Source organism: Heterodontus francisci, chromosome 1, assembly GCF_036365525.1.
Source record: "Heterodontus francisci isolate sHetFra1 chromosome 1, sHetFra1.hap1, whole genome shotgun sequence".
In the NCBI taxonomy this organism is placed as follows: domain Eukaryota; kingdom Metazoa; phylum Chordata; class Chondrichthyes; order Heterodontiformes; family Heterodontidae; genus Heterodontus; species Heterodontus francisci.
In genome coordinates, this window is record NC_090371.1 from 34,813,746 (window position 1) to 34,838,345 (window position 24,600).

Sequence of the window (24,600 nt, forward strand, 5' to 3'; positions counted from 1 at the left end):
GAGAAATACTCAAGAAAAGGAGCAAATAGTTGATGTGTTTTATTTATTGTTAACTGTTATTCTAAGTTTTGGCATTATTTCACATTAATCTTCAAGCATTTGTATATGTCTGAAAATCTTTACAAGTTATAATTCCTATCTATTTAGCATTAAAAGATGATTCTATTCAACGTCTATAGGCATCGAGCTTCAGGTAACAATTCAGGGTTTTGTGTCGTGCATTGATGCACATATTAATCTGAAGAGAAGATGATCCTGGTGTCACACATGGGATCCATGGCACAGCTCTCTGTAATAGAGGAACACAACAGTTATTGTTTATGTGCACTATCGCCACTATTACATTTACCATCTCCAATAACCGTTACCATAACCAAGGACGTCTTTACAGAAATGTGCAAGGTACTTAGAATGGACTTCCTCCAAATGAGCATAAGTAATAAAAAAAATTAATAAGTTTATGCAAACTACTAACTTCGAGGAAAAATAACCATGAAAATTAATCCAATTCCAAAGATAAATTCTGTGCTCATTGAGAGTGGGATTTCATTGCTTGCGCATAGAATGCTGTACATTCAATGTCAGCACCAAGTATTCATAGGAAGGGTCTAATATGGGTCAGATGTAGTGCAGAGCTTCCTTTACTCTACCCAACAATGTGCTCTAGCCACAACCTAAGAGGTATTTTCTAAAACAGACCATTGTAACATTCTCACATTAGACATCCTTGTGATTCTTTCAGTGCCACTTCCAATTTTATGCTAAGTATGTGCTGAATCCTGCAATGGATGTCTATGAAAACTAAAGGCTAGTTTGAAACTATACAATCGCATACCTGGGATGCTTATAACCACAAGAAAAAAAACCTTTTCCCTGTCAGCCTGGTTGGGTTCCAGATTTGCGAGTGTCGTGTTTACATTCTCTGCACCACCTGGTCGTCTAGAACTAACCAGGAACTTGAAGGTATGTTCAGTTTCATCTGCCAGGAGTGCTTTTTGGGAATTAGTGGATAAAACATGATAAGGGAGTGAGCTCCTGAAATTCTGGTTATACACTCTTGGCAGGCTTTTCACCAGGTAATTTTATGATTTCACCTTCACATTTTATCTTTGCTGAAAACAGAAATCTTGGTTGTTTTAAGTAGATCAAGTGTCAGTAGGGGAACATTTAGGGGACAGTGATCAATTTCAGTGGTGTGAGAATGGATCTGGCCCAGGTAAATTCAAACCAAAGATTGGCAGGCAAAACTGTAAAGGAACAATGGACTGCCTTTAAAGAGGAGATAGTTCAGTCAAGTATATTCCCACAAGGGGGGAAAGGTAGGGCAAACAAATTCAGAGTTCCCTGAATGACAAAAGAGATAGAGGGTAAGATGAAGCAGAAAAAGGATGCATAAGATAGGTAGATGATACAAGTAAGAACAAGGCTGAATATAGAAGGTTCAGAGAAGAATTAAAAAAACAAGTAAGAGAAGCAAAGAGACAGTATGAGAGGAGATACATGGCTAACATAAAAGGGAATCCAAAAGTCTTCTATAGGCATACTAAATAGTAGAAGGAGGAGTGGTGTTGATTAGGGACCTAAAAGGGGATTTATGCATGGAGGCAGGGGGCATGGCTGAAGTACTAAATGAGTACTTTGCATCTGTCTTCAACAAGGAAGAAGATTCTGCCAAAGTCATAGTGAAAGAGGGGGTGGTTGAGAAATTTGATGGGCTAAAAATTGATAAAGAGAAGGTATCAGATAGGCTGGCTGTACTTAAATTTACCAGGACACAAAAGGTTGGTATGCAGATACAGCAAGTAATTAGGAAGGCAAATGGAATGTTGTTTGTTGCAAGGGGAATGGAATATTAAAGTTAGGGATGTTTTGCTACAGTTGTATAGGGTATTGGTGAGACCACATCTGGAGTACTGTGTACAGATTTGGTCTCCTTATTTAAGAAAGGATATAAATGCATTAGAGGCAGTTCAGAGAAGGTTCACTCGACTAATACCTGGGATGGTGGGGGTGGGGGTGGGGGTGGGGGGAGGGGGGTGGGAGGTGGTGTTGGTGGTGCGGTGGGATTATCTTGTGAAAAAAGGCTGGACAGGTTGGGCCTGTATCCATTGGAGTTTGGAAGAATGAGAGGTAATCTTATTGAAACATCTGTAAGATACTGAAGGGACTTGACAGGGTGGATGCTGAAAGGATGCTTGCCCTCATGGGAGAGACTAGAACTAGGGAACACAGTTTAAAAATAAAAGGAGGCCCATTTAAGATGGAGATGAGGAGAATTATTTTCTCTCAGAGGGTTGTGAGTCTTTGGAACTCTCTTCCCCAGACAGCAGTGGAGCCAGGGTCATTGAATATTTTTAAGGCAGAGGTAGATAAACTCCTGATGAACAAGCGAACCAAAGTGTATTGGGGGTAGGCAGGAAAGTGGAGTGGAGGCTGCAATTAGATCAGCCATGATCTTATTAATGGCAGAGCAGGCTCAAAGGGGCCGAATGGCCTACTCCTGCTTCTAATTCGTATGTAGCACTGGATGAAATGCATCCAAGGATACTGAGGGAAGTAAGGGCAGAAATTGCAGAGGCACTGCCGATAATCTTCCAATCCTCCTTAGATACAGAGGTGGTGCCAAAGGACTGAAGAATTGAAAATGTTACACACTTGTTCAAAAAAGAGTGTAAGGACATACCCAGAACTACAGGCCAGTCAGTTTAACCTTGGTGGTGGGAAAGCTTTTAAAAACAATAATTGGATACAAAATTAACATTCACTTGGACACATGTGGATTAATTAAGGAAATCCAGCATAGATTTCTTAAGGGAAATTCATGTTTAACTAACTTGCTTGAGTTTTTTGATGAGGTAGCAGAGAGGGTTGATGAGGATAATGCGGTCAATGTGGTGTACATGGACTACCAAAAGGCATTTGATAAAGTGCCACATAACGGACTTGTCAGCAAAGTTAGAGCCCATGGAATAAAGGGACAGTAGCAGCAAGGATATGAAATTATTTGAGCGACAGGAAACCGAGAGTAGTGATGAATGGTTGTTTCTCAGATTGGAGGAAGGTATACAGTGGGGTTCCCCAAAGGCCAGCGTTAGGATCCCTGCTTTTCTTTATATATATTAATGACCTAGACTTGGGGGTACAGGGCACCATTTCAAAATTTGCAAATGACACAAAACTTGGAAGTATTGTGAACTGTGAGAAACTTCAAGAGGACATAGACAGGCTGGTCGAATGGGTGGACAAGTGACAAGTGAAATTTAATGCAGAGAAGGTTGAAGTGATTCATTTTGGTGGGAAGAATGAGGAGAGGGACTATAAATTAAAGGGTACAATTCTAAAGGGGGTGCAGAAGCAGAGGGATCAGGGGTATATGTGCACAAATCATTGAAGGTGGCAGGACAGGTTGAAAAAATAGTCAATAAAGCAAAGGGGATCCTGGGTTTTATTATTGGGGGCGTCGAGTACAAAAACAAGGAAGTTATGATAAACCTGTATAAAATATTGGTTTGGCCGCAACTGGAGTATTGTGTCTAGTTCTAGGCACCACACTTTAGGAAGGATGTGAAGGCATTAGAGAGGCAGAAAAGATTCACGAGAATGGTTCCAGGGATGAGGAACTTCAGTTGCGCAGATAGATTTGAGAAGCTGCGTCTGTTCTCCTTGAAGAAGAGAAGGTTGAGAGGAGATTTGATTGAGGTGTTCAAAATCATGAGGGGTCCAGACAGAGTAGATAGAGAGAAATTGTTCCTGTTGGCGGAAGGATTGAGAACCAAAGGGCACTGATTTAAGGTAATTGGCAAAAGAAGCAATGGCAACATGAGGAAAATCATTTTACACAGCTAGTGGTCAGGATCTGGAACACACCACCTGAAAGTGTGGTGAAGGCAGATTCAATCATGACTTTCGAAAGAGAACTGTGTAAATATCTGAAGGGAAAAAATTTGCAGGGCTATGGGGAAAAGGCAGGGAAGTGGGACTAGGTAATTGCTCTTGCAGAGGGCTGGCATGGACATGATGGGCTGAATGGCCTCCTTCTGTGCTTTAACCATTCTACGAGTTTATTCTGTTATAAATTACACTCCTGCCAGATGGGATGGTGGGACTGTACAATGTTTTAAAGCCCATGTCAACTGCAAATCCCGAAAGGAAACATTATTTTAATTGAAATCAAATGAATGCAAACTAACTCTGATTATTGATGATGGCAAAAATAGAAATGAAATGTGCCATTTGAGCAATTGGCTCCTTCAACCCACATGGCCTCCCCCACACGCACACACCACTCATACTTATTGTTATCAATTAAGGCCCTGCTTTTGAATAAAATAGGATTGATGAGCCAGCGACTCACCCTCAGTGCAGCATATTCCTGATGAGGCACATTTTCCGCCGTTTCTACCGCAGAGTCTGCCTGTGGGTTCACAAGGGAAGGGCAGGTAGTCTTCCTTCTGACACCTCAGTGTCTCAGCTGTTCCAATGTAACAGCCAATCTCCTCCCCACAGCAAATGCTCATTCCAAAGCAGTGGCCCCTATTGCCAGGACCACATGCCATACACTGGAAAAAAATAGAAAAGGGGTCAATGTTTTAATTACAGGGGAAAAGCTCCAAGGGACAATTTTCACAGTTCACACTTTGATGCAAAATTCTAACTGTGCTTTTAAGAAAGAATAGACCGACACTTATAAACCTTTCACAGCTTCTGGTGTTTCACAAACCAATGAAGTGTGGTTACTGTCATAATGTCAGGAAACAAAAAGCAAATTTGTGCACAGCACATTTCCACAAACAACAATTAGATAATCTGGTTTAATGTTGTTGATTGAGGGATAAATGTTGGTCAAGATAACCCTCCTTCAAATAGTGTCATGGACACTTTTATATCCGCCTGAGAAGCCATTTGGGGCTTCACTATAATGTCTCACCCGAAGAACAGCACCTTTGATAGTATCATATTGAAATGTCCAGATTTCAAGTGAGATTTGAACCCACTTTTGGCAGAAAGATGAGAGTGCCACCACTGATCCAAGACTGATATATTAAATCTAATAAATAAGAAATATTTGGGCAAATATATAAGACCGCAGCAACTCACCAAGGCTTCTTTGACAGCACCTTCCAAACTCATAACCCCTCGAAGGACAAGGGTAGCAGGCACATTGGAAGCACCACCACCTGCAAGTTCTCCCCAAAGCCATATACCGACCTGACTTGGAAATATATCGCCATTTGCTGGGTCAAAATCCTGGAACTCCCTCCCCAACAGCACTGTGGGGTACCTACACCACATGGACTGCAGCGGTTTAAGAAGGCAATTCACCAGCACCACCTCAAGGGCAATAGGGAATAGGTAATAAATGCTGGCCCTGCCAGCGATGCTCACGTCCCAAGAACAAATAAACAAAAAAAAAGAGACTGGATTACCTGAGTTTTGAGAGCTGGATTGCCAGGGTCTGGGGTTGGATATGATCTTAAGAGCACAGTCTGAACAACCTTGCTTCACAACTGTATTAAATTTGTAGCTACACTGATCCAGAGTCAGGGCTCAACCTGTCTATAGGATAATGTGGAGGAAGCAATCTCACACTGAATGGAACATAAATCTAGTTCACACCTGTTTTAAAGAGTGCTGAAAAGGACTATTTGACCTGCTGGACACTATTTTTAAACCTATCTGAATGAGATACCAGAGTGCAGGTAGTGCCCATGTAATCAAACATGAGCAAGAATCAGTGACTTCACAGAATGCAGGTAAGGGAGGTAAACTGGAGAGGAGAAGCAAATGATACTGAGAATGTGTATTTCCAACAGTGAGAAGGGAGAGTTACAAAATGCAGATATCCTCCCACTACCCACCCACCCCCCGCCACTGGAAAGAACCTTTGGGTTTGTAAACTCACGAATGGAGGTAAAGATTTGTTTGGCAAACCTCACTCTATAATTAAACTTCTATTTCAGTTTGCATCAGCAAACTAACTGTGTTTACCAGAAAGGATGGGAGAGCCGCTTGATGGTACCACATACAATGCAACCCACAAGGCTTTCCGGAGGATCCAGACATTCAGTGAGGTTCCAGCAGTGTCAGTCTTCCAACCCCTAATGTATTACAGCACTACCACTACTACCCTAACTTTACTGTAACCTAAATGTGGCCCATGGAGGAGCCGAGAATCAGGTTGGAAAGCAGAATGCACTTTGCACAGGACAGTCGCTGGTACTAGTTTCCATTTATCTAGCTGTGGTCTGAGTGCTCACCCCCAAGTTTGGGACTGCAAATGGTATACAGACCTTCCCCTCATGGGCATAGGCAGATGTACAGAATTAGCTATGTTTTATTTCAAGAGGGAGGCACAGCATGACACTGGCACCATTATTGGCCCTTGCACACTTACTGATTCTGTGGGCAGGGAGTTAGTTCAAATATGAGAAGCAGAAAACACAGATTTAATGTAATTGGCAGAAGAACCAGAGAGGCAGATGAGAATTGTTTTTACTGCAGTGAGTTATTATGAGCTGGAATGCACTGTCTGAAAGCAGATCCAATAATAACTTTCAAAAGTGAATTGGATAAATAGTTGAAAGGATAAATTGGCAGGGTTCTGGGGAAACAGCAAGAGAATGGGAGTAATTGGTTAGCTTTTTCAGAGAGTTGGCACAGGTAGGTTGGGCTGAATGATTCTATGAAATACTTAGCTAGTGGACACTGTTGTGCATGTCCAGGCAATCACTCATGCTCAGAAGAGTTAATTAAATACTGCTCTGCAGAATCTACAACCATAGTTTAGGGCCACCAACCCAGAAATTAACGATTAATCTCCAGGTCGCTGCTGCAACAGTTCTGGGACAAAATCACAGGAGCATTAGAATGACGATCGTTGTATTTTTTCACTTTCTTTGAGCACTTCTGTTTATTAGTTAGAAATAATATTGGAGATGGGGGAAAAAAATGCTGTTTAACTGGTTGGGGCAGTTGGAGGTGGGAGATCATTTGATGAAACCTCCTGGAATATGTCCAACCAGAACTGGCAGGTCCTGCATAGCTGCTGAACTCAGATCAGTAATTGCAGTATAAAAGCAACAATAATAAAATACCTGAGTTACACAAAAGATGAAATACACACTGGAATCTTCAAATATAAATTATACTCCTCCTCAATTAGTAATATGATCGCCCAATAGAATCACCAGCATTTAAACAGCTTGACAGAAAGACCAACGAAAGCTACTGCTTACCTGTTTGATCTCCATGTCCATGATGGATCTTTTGCCTCCTACGGGGCAGTTGTTAATGTAACAAGCTGCAGATAAGGAGATGAGGCAGAGGAGACAAACGGCAAGGCAGGCAGAGTGCATGATGTTCTACCAGTGAATCTGGATCCAGAAAACCTTTCAAACTGTAGATTTGTGAATCCTCCTTATTTATACCCCCGAACAAACATTCAGAGTACAGAGGTGCTATCATTTTACTAATTTAGCACAGGCTGAATGTATTTTCTAAACTATTGTAATGAATACAAGTATAGTGCCACTCACGATTCACCTGAGGTCACTCCATAACCTTGATGAATGCTTTATTTTTGTAATTAGTAAAGAAAGGAAATTAATTTATTTAACGTCATGAGTGCAACACGTTTGAATCTGAATACAATTTTCCAATTAAATGCTGCTTCCTTTGAACCTGATGCAAGGAGGTCATATTTTCTGTTGCCCCTTTGGAAATGTTTGCTAGTTCTCCATCTCAAGGTCTCTCTAAAGGGTTGTGTGCAATATGGTCTGATAACAATTCATATCATAGCATAGATTTGTCAATTTGGCTTAAACTCAACAGTGAGTCAGGTGGTGTGTAAATTGTACCTTTGTAACCCATAGTGTGTGACTTTCCTGCTTCAGCCTGGTTTTCATATTATGGATGAGCCCCAGGGTTGCGAGTGTTATTGTGCTGGAAATTGTGCAGAACTAAGTTTCTGGGGCAACTTAAAGGAGACAGGCAGGCTCCTTCTGTAAATGTATATCTTTGAGGAGAGCAGTGGCCTCGAGTGGTCCAGTTCTCTGTTAAGGTAAACCAAAGTAAAGGGTCTTTAAAAAGGTACTTGAAATTGCTTTAAAGGTAGATTATGGTCCAGCCAGGGAGATCAGTAAGCACATGAAACAAGACCAGTGGGTTGCCTCTAATTACAATGACACCAAAATAATCCTCTGTTGATCAAATCTTGACATTAGACATGACCAAAAAAAGTCCTTCAGGGATGTCAATAAGAAACAAACCCAATGCTCTCCAATACCTACGGCACAGTGGGCGGCACAATGGGCGACACAGCACCGCAGCCTCACAGCTCCAGCGACCTGGGTTCAATTCTGGGTACTGCCTGTGTGGAGTTTGCAAGTTCTCCCTGTGTCTGCGTGGGTTTTCGCCGGGTGCTCCGGTTTCCTCCCACCACCAAAAGACTTGCAGGTTGATAGGTAAATTGGCCATTATAAATTGCCCCTAGTATAGGTAGGTGGTAGGGGAATAGAGGGGCAGGTGGGGATGTGGTAGGAATATGGGATTAGTGTAGGATTAGTATAAATAGGTGGTTGATGGTCGGCACAGACTCGGTGGGCCGAAGGGCCTGTTTCAGTGTTGTATCTCTAAATAAAAAATAAATAAAAATAAAAAAAAACTCTCTAAGCACATTCTCTGGAGCTGGAATGAGAATGATACAGAGGAGTCATAATATAAGGATCCAGCTGCATGACAAGACTGATGGAAGACAGCATAGAGATATAGTATCTAAGAGATATAGAGAATGCGCCAATGCAATAGGATGAAGGTGACCTAAATAATGGTAGAGCAGCAGCTGTGGATAGTATTCATATTGAATTTCTAAAAGGTGCTGAAGGAGGTGAGGAACTAGCAAACATCTTGAAGAACCGTGCCAAGAAACCCCGACTCCCTTGGAGTTGCCTTTCTGAAGCTGACTAACAGCTTTTTTGAGGCACAAATGTTGCAGACTGCAGATGAGGTGGGGTCTATTCACAAGAACGTGGATCCTAGTAATAAAAAAATTGCAGTGAAATCTCACCGATATCTGCAGCTATTAAGATGGTTCTTTGGGTGCTTGTAGTGCAATGTTTTGGAAGTCTGTGGAGTAATCAGAAAGCTAGATTTCACTTTCTTCAGAAAAGTGTTGATTGTGCAATATTGTCCACAGTTACCACACTATTTGATGCTTTCTTCGATATTAGTAAGTCATAGAGTTATTTACGGCACAGAAAGAGGCCATTTGGCCCATTGAGTCCAGGTCCATGCTATAGAAATAGCTTTGATATTCAAATTAAGTTAAGTAAGTTAAGCAATTTACTGTGCTGCAGCTTTTTAAAAACTTTCTTTCAAGCATTTTATTAGCAGCAGTTCATGTCATAATGTTTCCATAGATTGACAAAATTCTCCATCCATTTCATCTGCAAATGCTTCATATGAGATAGTGACTGCTCTACTGAAGTTTCTCAAGAACTGTTGTCAAAAATAAATATGTCACTAGGAGAGGAGGGCAAAGAGAGAAAATAAACATTTGTTCACAACTTTTCCGAGAATTCTTATCAAGAAAGTTTACCAATTAAAGCACATCTCAATTTTGCAGTAACTGTTATCAGTGGTGTGCTTATGTTTTGAAGCCAATGGTGATAAAAGTGTTTTGCATAACCATGATAATAAAATGTATAAACAATGTCACCAAATTAAGTTGATAACTACCATCTGCTTAATTTAATCTTGGCATTTTAAAATTAATTGTTTAATAGAGTAATATTCACCAAAAGCAGTTCAACATTAAAATGACAGCAAAAATACACTGGGTAAAGTGACCCATTGTGTGTCAGGGAAGAAGTCGTTGGCTTGTCACATACATTAAATGCCATTGATGTTCGCTGATGAGACGGGACGAAGGCCATTTGGCCATTTTGATCTTTCTTTTAGTGGCAACAAAGTTACAATGCAGGTTATGTTTGAGACATTTAAGACATATCCAAGTATCCTTGGTTCAGAACAAAACGAAAGAACTTGCATTTACAAACAAAGAAAATCACAGCACAGGAACAGGCCCTTCGGCCCTCCAAGCCCACGCCGATCCAGATCCTCTCTCTAAACATGTCGCTTATTTTCTAAGGGTCTGTATCTCTTTTCTTCCTGCCCATTCATGTATCTGTCTAGATACATCTTAAAAGACGCCATCGTGCCCGCATCTACCACCTCCGCTGGCAACGCGTTCCGGGCACCCACCACCCTCTGCATAAAGAACTTTCCACGCATATCCCCCCTAAACTTTTCCCCTTTCACTTTGAACTCGTGTCCTCTCGTAATTGAATCCCCCACTCTGGGAAAAAGCCTCTTGCTATCCACCCTGTCTATACCTCTCATGATTTTGCACACCTCAATCAGGTCCCCCCTCAACCTCCGTCTTTCTAATGAAAATAATCCTAATCTACTCAACCTCTCTTCATAGCTAGCGCCCTCCATACCAGGCAACATCCTGGTGAACCTCCTCTGCACCCTCTCCAAAGCATCTACATCCTTTTGGTAATCATTGCATTTGCTCAGTGCTTACATGACCTTCACGCCAACCGTACATTGCTTTGATCCCCATGAGGGAAAACATCTCGGGCGGGCGGGCTGTCAAGTCCCCTCAGAATATTACATGTTTCAATAAGATCACCTCTCATTCTTCTAAACTAAAATAAGTACAGGCCCAACCTCCCCAACCTTTCCTCACAAGACAACCCCTTCATTCCAGGAATCAGCCTAGTGAACCTTCTCTGGCCTGCCTCCAATGCAAGTCTACCCCTTCTTAAATAAGGAGGCCAAAACTGTAGGCAGTACTCTCGATGCAGTCTCACCAACAACCTGTGCAGTGGTAGTAAGACTTCTCTACTTTTATACTTCATCCCCCTTGCAATAAATGCCAACATTCCATTTGCCTTCCTAATTACTTGCTGTACCTGCATGCCAACTTTTTGAGTTTCATGTACAAGGACACCCAGATCCTCTGTACTGCAGTATCCTGTAGTCTCTCTCCATTTAAATAATATTTTGTTTTCCTATTTTCCTACCAAAGTGGATAACCTCACATTTTCCCACATTATATTCCATTTGCCAAACATTTTCCCACTCACTTAACCTGTCTCTATCCCTTTGCAGACTCTCTGGACTGGATTTTATGGGATCCCCTGAGATGCGGTCGGAGGTGGTGGGGGTGGGGCGCAGAGGGCCCATCGCCCCCTTATCGCTCAGCAATTTTGTCAGGGGCGGGATAGGCCGATGACGGCTTATAAATGGCCACTTAAGGGCCTCTTCTCCCTGCTGCTGGGATTTAACCACATGGGGACGTCACCCAGTCATAAGAGGCACCTTCCCAGCGGGCTTGATGGGGGGGGAGGGTTCCTCCTGCATGGGCAATCTGTGGCCCACGGAGGACCCCTGTAAGGAAAAACTCCAACTACCTGGACACCCCTTCCCCTGCACTGAATGGCCATCCTCCCTTCCCCCTTTGCCATGGCCTTCCGGACTGGCCCCAGTGACCCCATTTCACCTATTGCGGGTCTGGGTCTCCTGCGCTGGGCCTGGGTTCAAGGCCCTGTGACTGGTTGGCAGGTCTTGGAGGAGGGATCCCCATCTTTAAAGGGACAGCAATCCTGGTGCTGGGCACTTAACGGCCGCAACACCGTAACATCGGCCAGAGGGGGCTTGGAAAGGTCAAGGTGGGGTCTCCCAACCTTTTCGGACCGGCTCCCAGCATCACAAAATCCAGACCATTGTGCCCTCATCACAACTTGCTTTTCAACCTATCTTTGTATCATCTATAAATTTGCCTACAATACACTCAGTCCCTTTATCCAAGTCATTAATATAGATGGTAAATGGTTGAGGTCCCAGCACTGATCGCTGTAGTGCCCCACTAGTAACTGTTTGCTAACCTGAAATTGTCCCATTTATCCACACTTCCTGTTTCCTATTAGTTAGCCTTTCCTCTATCCATGCTGATATGTTATCCCCAACACCATGATCTCTTATCTTGTGCAGTAATCTTATTGAATGCTTTTTGGAAATCCAAATACACTATATCTACTGATTCCCCTTTATGTCCTACTTCCTTAATGATGGATTCCAGCATTTTCCCAACGACAGGTGTTAGGCTAACTGGCCTATAGTTTCTTGCTTTCTGTCTCTTTCCTTTTTTTGACTATTCCAATCCACTGGGACCTTTCAGAATCTCGGGAATTTCGGAAGATTTCAACCATGCATCCACCCTCTCTACAGCTACTTCTTTTAAGACCCTAGGATGCAGGCCATCAGCTCCAGGGAATCTGTCAGCCTTTGGAGCTATTAGTTTTCCTAATGATAATGATTGTTTTACGCTTCTCCCTTCCTTTCGCTGTCTGATTTTCTACTATTATTGGGATTTTAGTGTCTTCTGCCATGAATACAGTCTCTGCCATTTCCTTCTTTCCCATTATTAATTTCTCACTCACATTCTCTAAGGGACCAATGTTTACGTTAGCTACTCTCTTCCTTTTTATACACTTGTAGAAGCACTTACTGTCTGTTTTTATATGTCTTGCTAGTTTACTCTCATAATTTATTTTCTCCCTCTATACATTCTTTTAGTTATCCTCTGCTGGTTTCTAAAATTTTCCTAATCTTCTGGCCGACCACAAATCTTCACAACATTGTCTGCTTTTTCTTTCAATTTGATGCCATCCTTAACTCCCTTAGGTAGCCATGGAAAGTTCATCCTTCTCATAGAGCCTTTCTCAATGAAACATATATTTGTTGAGAATTATGAACAATCTTCTTAAATATCTGCCATTACTTATCTACTGTCTTACCTTTTAATGTATTTTTCCTGTCCACTTTAGCCAACTCTGTCTTCATACCTTTGTAAACCTTTATTTAGTTTTAAGGCACGAGTTTCAGAACCAAGTTTCTCACCCTCAAACTGAATGCAAAATACTATCGTGTTATTATCACTCTTCCCTAGAAGATTCTTTATTATGAGATCATCAACTAACCTGTCTCATTACATAATACCAGATCTCAAATAATCTGTTCCCTTGTTGGTTCCGCGATGCATTGTTCTAAGAAACTGTCCTTGAGGTTACCTTCGCCAATTTTATTTGTCCAATTATCTGAATATTAAAGTCACTGACCACCTCCAGGCGCGTATCCATTGTCTCTCGAGATAAGGAGGCCCAAAAGAAAAAAAGAAAAAGTCAATTACTGCTATACCTTTCTTACAAGCCTCTATTATTTTTTGATTTATACTCTGCCCGACAGTGTAGCTACTGTTAGGGGGTCTATAAACTACTTCCACTCGTGACTTCTTTCCCTTGCTATTTCTTATCTCCAACCAAACTGATTCTACTTCTTGATCGTCCGAGTAAAGATCATTTCTCACTACTGTACTGATCTCACCCTTTATTAACAGAGCTACCCACCTCCTTTTCCTTTCTGCCTATCCTTCCAAAATGTCAAGTACCCCTGAATATTCAGTTCCCAGCCTTGGTCACCTTGCAACCATGCATCTGTAATGGCTAACGTACCCAATTATTTCTATTTGTGCCACCAGTTCATCTATCTATCGAATAGCCTGTTTCTGTGCTGTATATTCAATGTAACCTGTAACTTCGTGCTGTGATTATTTCCACGTGACTGCAGAAAACCTTTCAAGGCAGTGCCCTAACTGGAAGAATGGCCTCGCTGTTCAAGCAGTGACAAGCTTATCTGTACTCGGTTTTGATCACTCAATAGCTGTTCTAGAGATCCTTAAACATGGTAATGAGTTTCTGCACATGTCAGATTCACCGCTGATCAAAGACATTGTTGACTTCCTTATTTAATGTCCATGATCTTGTTCTTGTGAGTTTTCCCCTTTTTCTCATACCTTTCATCACATCCTGTGCTTGTACTTGATCGATTCACTTTACATTCAGTATATTGAAATTGCTCATGATTATCACATTACAATTCTCTCCAGTCTCTCCTACTCGCTTAAGCAACCCATTGCATACTTGTTCACCTTGAGCTGGCAGTCAATAGCAGTTGCCAATTATTACTTTGCTGCCCTTATCATGACTAATTTCTACATAAATTGCTTCCATGTGACAGTTTTCCAAAAAATTCTTCTGTGTTTGTGTTAACTCTCAGCTTTTCAGAGCCGAGCCTGGGTTGAAGTGGAACAAGGAAATGCCCCAACTCCAGAGGTCAGGTCGATTGTCTTTCTAATCCTTAAAATGGTACAATTACAGATGCTGCTTCTTGCCAATCTGGACCTCAAGCAAGATTTAAGAAATTTATCAAAGATCGTTAACTATTAAAATAATTTAGTTGTTATGATCTGGAAAGGTGGATATGTGGCAGATGAAATTTAATGCAGGGAAGTGTGAAGTGATACATTTTGGTCGGAAGATTGAAGAGAGACAATATAAAATAAAGGGTACAATTCTAAAGGAGGTGAAGGAACGGAGGGACCTCGGGGTATATGTGCACAGATCCTTGAAGGTGACAGAGCAGGTTCACAAAGCAGTTAATAAAGCATGCAGGATCCTTGGCTTTATAAATAGAGGCATGTAGCACAAGAACAAGGTAGTGATGAAACTTTATAAAGCACTGGTTCGGCCTCAACTGGAGCATTGTGTCCGATTCTGGGCACCATATTTTAGGAATGATGTGAAGGCTTTCGAGAGGGTGCAGAAAACATTCCTGAGAATGGCTCCAGGGACGAGGGACTTCAGTTACATGGATAGATTGGAGGTGCTGGGGTTCTCTTAGAGAAAAAAGGTTGAGAGAGGATTTGATTGAGGTGTTCAATATCATGATGCATCTAGACAGAGTTGATAGAGTGAAACTGTTCCAATTGGCGGAAGGGTTGAGAATCAGAGGACCCCGTTTTAAAGTAAATGACAAAAGGAACAATAGCGAAATGAGGAAAAACTTATTTACGTAGTGAGTGGTTAGGACCTGGAATGCACTGCCTGAGTGGTTGCTGTAGGCAGATTCAATTGTGGCTTTCAAAGGGAACTGGATAAACACCTGAACGGAAAAAATTTGCAGGGAAAATGTGAGGGAATGGGTGTAGGTGAATTGCTTTTGCAGAGAACCAGCATGGACATGACAGGCCGAATGGCCTTCTTCTGTGCTGTAACCATTCTATGATTCTATGCTCTGGAAAGGGTGGAGGAAACAAATGAAAAAAATTCAATAGTAACATTCAAAACAGAATTGTATTAATACTTGAAAAGAAAAACATTCAGGGATACGGGGATAGAGCAGGGGATTGAGATTAATTGGATAGATCTTTCGAAGAGCTGACACAGGCATGATGGGCAGAATGGCCTCCTTCTGTGCTGCATTATTCTATCCTTACAAAGACCTCAGCCCTGCCTTGTGCAGAGTCTGGGTTCAGGGCATGGTTTGATGTTGGCAGTTTTTTTATGTTTATACTGCAGCAAGGTAATATTTTAATTTATTAGTAATTGAATATTTTTGACAGAAGCTTGATAGTTTCCCTCAAATAATTGTGAATGTCTCTGCAATCACAATACAATCTGTTGTTTTTGATTCATCTGCTATTGCAATTATTGCATCAGTTAGAGCCCATTATTCTCACTTTTAGCTGGCAACGTTAAGGTGTCATTGAGACAGAGTACTGTATTTCCACAATTTATATGAGTTGCAAGCAGCTTTTTATTATTTTTCATTTCATCAACGGTACTGTAAAATCTTCCAAATCATAGTTGAGACTAAATATTCCTTCAATAAATCAATTCCTCTTGATGGTACAGTATTCTGTCAATTGAAGATGGATAATTGAAGACTTGGTTGGGAATTATTAACCTAAACATTAACTTCAGATTTCGGAAGAATGAACTAGATGGAAATTGTCACATGATTGTTATTACATGATTGTTATGTCCACAGGTGCAACTCAGCTGCTATCTATCCTGTCCTTCCCTGCATCCTGTTCAATCTTCAGTACTGTCCTTATGGACATACATTGGCTTGCAGTCCTCCAACAAAGTGGGCAAGAAATTCATTCACGTAGCATCACTTCTAATGATTCGCCAGGGGAAGACAGCACTGCAGGCCACTATCTGCATAGCCCATGTGCCTTTCTTCATTGATATCATAGTGCTGTTATGTGAACAAATTTCCACCTGTCAACATTTGTTTTCAATTTCTTTTCATGATCTTATTTCAACCAAACGAGGCAAACTCTTCCAGACTTACATCCCCTCTAGTACTCTCCAACTTGCTGACCTGATGTGCAACTCTTGGTGCCTCTCTCCTCGACTTTTGTCCCATTGGTTGAACAACCTTCAGTCCCTTTGGCCCTGCTGTCTGAAAATTCTTAAACCTTCTCACCCTTCTCTTCCACATTTAAAAACCTTCTCAGAATCCACCTTGTTGACCAACTCTTTACTCTCACACAAAAGCAAAATAACAAAGAACAGTACAGCACAGGAACAGGCCATTCGGCCCTCCAAGCCTGCGCCGATTTTGATGCCTGCCGAAACTAAAACCTTCTGCACTTCCGGGGTCCGTATCCCTCTATTCCCATCCTATTCATGTATTTGTCAAGATGCTTCTTAAATGTCTCTATGGTACCTGCTTCCACCACCTCCCCCGGCAACAAGTTCCAGGCACTCACCACCCTCTGTGTAAAGAACTCGCCTCGCACATCCCCTCTAAACTTTGCCCCTCTCACCTTAAACCTATGTCCCCTAGTAACTGACTCTTCCACCCTGGGAAAAAGCTTCTGACTATCCACTCTGTCCATGCCGCTCATAACTTTGTAAACCTCTATCATGTCGCCCCTCCACCTCCGTCGTTCCAGTGAAAACAATCCGTGTTTATCCAACCTCTCCTCATAGCTAATGCCCTCCAGACCAGGCAACATCCTGGTAAACCTCTTCTGTACCCTCTCCAAAGCCTCCACGTCCTTCTGGTAGTGTGACGACCAGAATTGCACGTAATATTCTAAGTGTGGCCTAACTAAAGTTCTGTACAGCTGCAGCATGACTTGCCTATTTTTATACTCTATGCCCCGACCGAGGAAGGCAAGCATGTCGTATGCCTTCTTGACTACCTCGTCCACCTGCGTTGCCACTTTCAGTGACCTGTGGACCTTGTACGCCCAGATCTCTCTGCCTGTCAATCCTCCTAAGGGTTCTGCCATTTACTGTATACCTCCCACCTGCATTAGACCTTCCAAAATGCATTACCTCACATTTGTCCGGATTAAACTCCATCTGCCATTTCTCCGCCCAAGTCTCCAACCGATCTATATCCTGCTGTATCCTCTGACAATCCTCATCACTATCCGAAACTCCACCAACCTTTGTGTCATCCGCAAACTTACTAATCAGACCAGCTACATTTTCTTCCAAATCATTTATATATACTACAAACAGCAAAGGTCCCAGCACTGATCCCTGCGGATCCCTGGGGTAGATCCCATCAGGCCCTGGGGACTTATCTACCTTAATGCTTTGCAAGACACCCAACACCTCCTCCTTTTTGATAATGAGATGACTGAGACTATCTACACTCCCTTCCCTAGGCTCATCATCCACCAAGTCCTTCTCTTTGGTGAATACTGATGCAAAGTACTCATTTGGTACCTCGCCCATTTCCTCTGGCTCCACACATAGATTCCCTTCTCTGTCCTTGAGTGGGCCAACCCTTTCCCTGGTTACCCTCTTGCTCTTTATATACGTATAAAAAGCCTTGGGATTTTCCTTAATCCTGTTTGCCAATGACTTCTCATAACCCCTTTTAGCCCTCCTGACTCTTGCTTAAGTTCCTTCCTACTGTCTTTATATTCCTCAAGGGATTCGTTTGTTCCCAGCCTTCCAGCCCTTACGAATGCTTCCTTTTTCTTTTTGACGAGGCTCACAATATCCCGCGTTATCCAAGGTTCCTGAAACTTGCCAAACTTATCCTTCTTCCTCACAGGAACATGCTGGTCCTAGATTCTAATCAAAATACTGGAAACCTGAAATAAAAACAGAAAATGCTAGAAACACTCAGCAGGTGGCTCAGAAGGGAAGGGGGGAGAATAGGAGAGTGATAGTGATAGGAGATTCAATGGTTAGAGGAACAGACAGGAGATTCTGTGGTCGCGAACGAGACTCCCGGATGGTATGTTGCCTCCCGGGTGCCAGGGTCAGGGATGTCTCGGATCGAGTCTATAGGATTCTTAAGGGGTAGGGGGAGCAGCCAGAGGTCGTGGCACATATCGGTACCAATGACATAGCTAGGAAAAGAGATGAGGACCTGAAAAGTGAATATAGGGAGTTAGGTTGGAAGCTGAAAGGCAGGACGAGCAGAGTAGTATTCTCAGGATTGTTACCGGTGCCATGTGCTAGTGAGGCTAGAAACAGGGAGCGAGTGCAGCTGAACACGTGGCTACAGAACTGGTGTAGGAGGGAGGGATTCAGATATGTGGATCATTGGGAACCCTTCTGGGGAAGGTGGGACCTGTACAAGAAGGACGGGTTGCATCTGAACTGGAGGGGCACCAATATCCTGGGCGGGAGGTTTGCTAGAGCTCTTCGGGAGGGTTTAAACTAGTTTGGCAGGGGGATGGGAACCGGAGCCATGGATCAGTGGATGGGGTAGCTGTTGAACAGGCAGATACAGAGTGCAGAGAGTCTGTGAGGAAGGTTAGACAGTTGACAGGGCAAAGTTGCAGCCAGTATGATGGGTTGAAGTGTGTCTATTTTAACGCAAGAAGTGTCAGGAATAAGAGTGATGAACTCAGAGCATGGATCAATACTTGGAACTACGATGTTGTGGCCATTACGGAGACTTGGATATCACAAGGGCAGGAATGGATGTTGGATGTTCCAGGGTTTAGATGTTTCAAAAGGAATAGGGAGGGAGGTAAAAGAGGTGGGGGAGTGGCATTGTTAATCAGGGATAGTATCACAGCTGCAGAAAGGGAGGTCGTCGAGGAGGGTTTGTCTACTGAGTCATTATGGGTGGAAGTCAGAAACAGGAAAGGAGCAGTCACTTTGTTGGGAGTTTTCTATAGACCCCCCAATAGCAGCAGAGACATGGAGGAACAGATTGGGAGGCAGATTTTGGAAAGGTGCAGAAGTAACAGGGTTGTTGTCATGGGTGACTTCAACTTCCCTACTATTGATTGGAAACTCCTTAGTGCAAATAGTTTGGATGGAGCAGTTTTTGTCTGGTGTGTCCAGGAAGGTTTTCTGACTCAATATGTAGATAGGCCGACTAGAGGGGAGACTATGTTGGACTTGGTGCTTGGCAACGAACCAGGCCAGGTGGCAGATCTCTCGGTGGGAGAGCATTTCGGTGATAGTGATCACAACTCCCTGACCTTGACTATAGTCATGGAGAGGGACAGGAGCAGACAGGATGGGAAAATATTTAATTGGGGGAGGGGGAATTACAATGCTATTAGGCAGGAACTGGGGAGCATAAATTGGGAACAGATGTTCTCAGGGAAATGCATGACAGAAATGTGGAGGTTGTTTAGGGAGCACTTGCTGCAACTACTGGATAGGTTTGTCCCGATGAGGCAGGGAAGGGATGGTAGGGTGAAGGAACCTTGGATGACAAGAGATGTGGAACAGCTAGTCAAGAGGAAAAAGGAAGCTTACTTAAGGTTGAGGAAGCAAGGATCAGACAGGGCTCTAGAGGGTTACAAGGTAGCCAGGAAGGAACTGAAGAATGGACTTAGGAGAGCTAGAAGGGGACATGAAAAAGTCTTGGCTGGTAGGATTAAGGGAAAATCCCAAGGCTTTCTACACTTATGTGAGGAACAAGAGGATGGCCAGAGTGAGGGTAGGGCCAATCAGGGATAGTGGAGGGAACTTGTGCCTGGAGTCGGAGGAGGTAGGGGAGGTCCTAAATGAATACTTTGCTTCAGTATTCACTAGTGAGAGGAACCTGGTCGTTTGTGAGGACAGTGTGGAACAGGCTGATATGCTTGAACAGGTTGAGGTTAAGAGGGAGGATGTGCTGGAAATTTTGAATGATATGAGGACAGATAAGTCCCCGGGGCCAGATGGGATATACCCAAGGATATTACGGGAAGCGAGGGAAGAGATTGCCGCGCCTTTGGCGATGATCTTTGCGTCTTCACTGTTCACTGGAGTAGTACCAGATGATTGGAGGGTGGCAAATGTTGTTCCCTTGTTCAAGAAAGGGAATAGGGATAACCCTGGGAATTATAGACCAGTCAGTCTTACGTCGGTAGTGGGCAAATTATTGGAGAGGATTCTGAGAGACAGGATTTATGATGACTTGGAAAAGCATGGTTTGATTTGAGACAGTCAGCATGGCTTTGTGAGGGGCAGGTCATGCCTCACAAGCCTTATTGAATTCTTTGAAGATGTGACAAAACACATTGATGAAGGAAGAGCAGTGGATGTGGTGTATATGGATTTTAGCAAGGCATTTGATAAGGTTCCCCATGGTAGGCTCATTCAGAAAGTAAGGAGGCATGGGATACAGGGAAAGTTGGCTGTCTGGATAAAAAATTGGCTGGCCCATGGAAGACAGAGGGTGGTAGTAGATGGAAAGTATTCAGCATGGAGCTCGGTGACCAGTGGTGTTCCACAAGGATCTGTTCTGGGACCTCTGCTCTTTGTGATTTTTATAAATGACTTGGATGAGGAAGTGGAAGGCTGGGTTAGCAAGTTTGCCGATGACACAAAGGTTGCTGGAGTTGTGGATAGTGTGGAGGGCTGTTGTAGGTTGCAACGGGACATTGAGAGGATGCAGAGCTGGGCTGAGAAGTGGCAGATGGAGTTCAACCTGGAAAAGTGTGAAGTGATTCATTTTGGAAGATCGAATTTGAATGCGGAATACAGGCTTAAAGACAGGATTCTTGGTAGTGTGGAGGAACAGAGGGATCTTGGGGTCCACGTCCATAGATCGCTCAAAGTTGCCACCCAAGTTGATAGGGTTGTAAAGAAGGTGTATGGTTTGTTGGCTTTCATTAACAGGGGGATTGAGTTTAAGAGCCGCGAGGTTATGCTGCAGCTCTATAAAGCCCTGGTTCGAATACACTTGGAATATTGTGTTCAGTTCTGGTCGCCTCATTATAGGAAGGATGTGGAAGCTTTAGAGAGGGTGCAGAGGAGATTTACCAGGATGCTGCCTGGACTGGAGGGCATGTCTTACGAAGAAAGATTGAGGGAGCTAGGGCTTTTCTCATTGGAGCGAAGAAGGATGAGAGGTGACTTGATAGAGGTGTACAAGATGATGAGAGGCATAGATAGAGTGGATAGCCAGAAGGTTTCGGGGAGATGTCAGAGGTAGGTTCTTTACACAGAGAGTGGTGGGTGCGTGGAATGCACTGCCAGCGGTGGTAGTAGAAGCAGATACATTCGGGGCATTTAAGCGACTCTTGGATAGGTACATGGATGATAGTAGAATGAAGGGTAGGTAGTTACTTAGATCTTAGAGTAGGTTAAAGGTTCGGCACAACATCGTGGGCCGAAGGGCCTGTACTGTGCTGTACTGTTCGATGTTCTATGTTCTATATGTTCTAGGTCTGGCAGCAACTGTGGATAAAAAATTAGTTGTGTATTCACTGAGTACATCTAACATGTGCTCTCACAGTGCAAGCAGACATTGTCCATCAAAACTATATTAACACCTTCCCAACAGAGAGGGCAGCAAAGAGGCAGTATGCACAATGCTCAGCTATTTCAATACACCACACACCCTCCCCAATTAAAAAAAATTATACATTAATTCAGCCTGAAGCTAGCTGAGTCACCAAGCTCCACAGACTGTACACCCCATTTATTTCTCTGGACTCTAATTTGACCAATTTATTCATCCCCACACTGTAATCTATTTGTGTGTGTGAACTTCGAATGTGTGTGTGTGTGTGTGTGTGTGTGTGAAAGTTGGAGTGTATTTTATTATTTTACTTAGATCAGTTAAAGTACAATAAAGCTAACCTGTTTCTTTGTTAAATGTAAGAAAACCTGTCCGATTGGCTTTTTTTATGATCACGGCGTGTAAAGTAGTAAACACTGACTGAATTGGCAAGTATATCCACTTAAAAAAGAAATAAACCTGTTGTGGTCAAGCAAGGAGAGGGAAAAGAGTGGAGCCCTTCAACTCTTCCTCAACTGATCGTAACAAATACCTGAAATTTAACAGGTTGGGCTGAATGCTTGCTGTTACTGTAATCGCAATTACAACATAAATGATAAATATTTCTGGAATAATTTACAGGTAAAAAAATCTTCAATACCAGTATGTCTTTTTAAAAAAGTCATTTGACAAGAAATAATGAAAAGAACAACTTATTTCTTCTTCCTTCCTACATACTTTCAATTAACCTATCTGCCTTCTTTCTCTTTCTGTCTGGGTCTCTTCCAAATCCATTAGCTTGACTCTGCTTTCTCAACATCTAAGATTGTATCCCAGAACTTTGACTTTGACAACCAACTCTACTTAATTGTTGGGACTGTGCAATTGATTGATTAGTCTTAAACAAAGACCCTGACTCACTTTGCTCTGGATGGATTCTGTGATACTAGCAAATTATCAGTTTCTTTGTAACTTCAATCTTCTTTCATTTGCAACTGTACGAATTTGGATGAAAGGAGGTCTCTCATGCTCTCCCTTCGTCATATTTCCTCTTTCAAACAAAGATCTACATGACACTGATGGAGTCTCTCTCTAATCCTCACTAGATATGTGAATGCACCTAGTCTTTTTACAACAACACCAAACACATACTTCTTATATAAAATAAAAACAAGAAATGCTGGAAATACTCAGCAGGTCTGGCAGCATCTGTGGAGTGAGAAGCAGAGTTAACATTTCAGGTCAGTGACCCTTATCCACAGTATTTTGCTTTTATTTACATACTTCTCCTTATCACCTCCATGGTTTTCCACCAGAACCTTCTGACCAGCACTGAACTCTCTAAATTTCATGCCTCGTGTATCATGACTCATCTTTACTCTGTTTAAGCACCAACTCATAAGGTGAGCAACCTGTTGTAGACTGTGGGGTTATTCTGTAAGTGAACAGAAAATTGCCTAGCCTGTGTCAAAGAGAAACATGGAAATTACTGCCTAGCTTGTTACCTAGAAAATACTTTTACAAAGACCTCGTCACAATTTGTACAGTTTTTTCTACAGCACAATTCGGTGCTGGGTGATGTGTTGGTATTAGAGTGTGTTTGACTCCATTCTTACTCAGAAATATTTCAAACTCTTCCGTTGTAAATTGTAGACCATTGTCTGACACCAACACCTCTGGCAACCCATAAATTGCAAACCAACTTTTCAACACCTCAATAGTTTTGGCACTTGTGGTACGGGGCATTAACTCAATATTTATCCACTTTCTATAGATATTAGCCAAAACAAAATACTCTTTCCTTTCCACTTCAAAGAAATCAACATGTACTCATTTCCACTGTTTCCTTGTTTTCGACCGTGGAATGAAAGGAACCTTGCTTATATCATTTGGTCCTCATTGCACAAAGACCACTTTGTGCCCTCTTAGCACTTCCTCAATGACAGAAATAAATCTTATTTTATTCATATATAAGGAGCAAGAGGGTAACTAGAGAAAGGATTGGCCCACTCAAGGACAAAGGAGGAATGTTATGCGTGGAGTCAGAGAAAATGGGTGAGATTCTAAACGAGTACTTTGCATCGGTATTCACCGAGGAGAGGGACATGACGGATGTTGAGGTTAGGGACAGATGTTTGATTACTCTAGGTCAAGTCGGCATAAGGAGGGAGGAAGTGTTGGGTATTCTAAAAGGCATTAAAGTGGACAAGTCCCCAGGTCCATATGGGATCTATCCCAGGTTACTGTGGGAAGCGAGAGAGGAAATAGTTGGGGCCTTAACAGATATCTTTGCAGCATCCTTAAACACGGGTGAGGTCCCGGAGGACTGGAGAATTGCTAATGTTGTCCCCTTGTTTAAGAAGGATAGCAGGGAAAATCCAGGTAATTATAGACCGGTGAGCCTGACGTCAGTGGTAGGGAAGCTGCTGGAGAAGATACTGAGGGATAGGATCTATTCCCATTTGGAAGAAAATGGGCTTATCAGTGATAGGCAACATGGTTTTGTGCAGGGAAGGTCATGTCTTACCAACTTAATAGAATTCTTTGAGGAAGTGACAAAGTTGATTGATGAGGGAAGGGCTGTAGATGTCATATACATGGACTTCAGTAAGGCGTTTGATAAGGTTCCCCATGGTAGGCTGATGGAGAAAGTGAAGTCGCATAGGGTCCAGGGTGTACTAGCTAGATGGATAAAGAACTGGCTGGGCAACAGGAGACAGAGAGGAGCAGTGGAAGGGAGTTTCTCAAAATGGAGAGATGTGACCAGTGGTGTTCCACAGGGATCCGTGCTGGGACCACTGTTGTTTGTGATATACATAAATGATTTGGAGGAAAGTATAGGTGGTCTGATTAGCAAGTTTGCAGACGACACTAAGATTGGTGGAGTAGCAGATAGTGAAGGGGACTGTCAGAGAATACAGCAGAATATAGATAGATTGGAGAGTTGGGCAGAGAAATGGCAGATGGAGTTCAATCCGGGCA

The 24,600-nt window shown here is 42.7% G+C and overlaps 1 protein-coding gene across 1 annotated transcript; it reads right to left on the reverse strand.

The window, feature by feature from the left end:
• Nucleotides 1-202: 202 nt before the first annotated feature.
• LOC137375817 (oxytocin-neurophysin 1-like) lies at nucleotides 203-7,355 on the reverse strand. The gene is made up of 3 exons (XM_068043350.1): nucleotides 7,236-7,355; nucleotides 4,355-4,559; nucleotides 203-289 (listed from the first exon to the last, which is right to left on the reverse strand). The coding sequence occupies exons 1-3, from the start codon at nucleotides 7,353-7,355 to the stop codon at nucleotides 234-236; spliced, it is 381 nt and encodes a 126-aa protein (XP_067899451.1). The 3' UTR covers nucleotides 203-233.
• Nucleotides 7,356-24,600: the final 17,245 nt, after the last annotated feature.

Coding starts and splice junctions, on each gene's coding strand:
- LOC137375817 (XM_068043350.1), bottom strand. CDS start 7,355: ATGCACTCTGCCTGCCTTGCCGTTTGTCTCCTCTGCCTCATCTCCTTA. Junction 4,560..7,235: donor TGGACATGGAGATCAAACAG/GTAAGCAGTAGC, acceptor ATTTTTTTCCAG/TGTATGGCATGTGGTCCTGG. Junction 290..4,354: donor AGGAATATGCTGCACTGAGG/GTGAGTCGCTGG, acceptor CCTCTATTACAG/AGAGCTGTGCCATGGATCCC.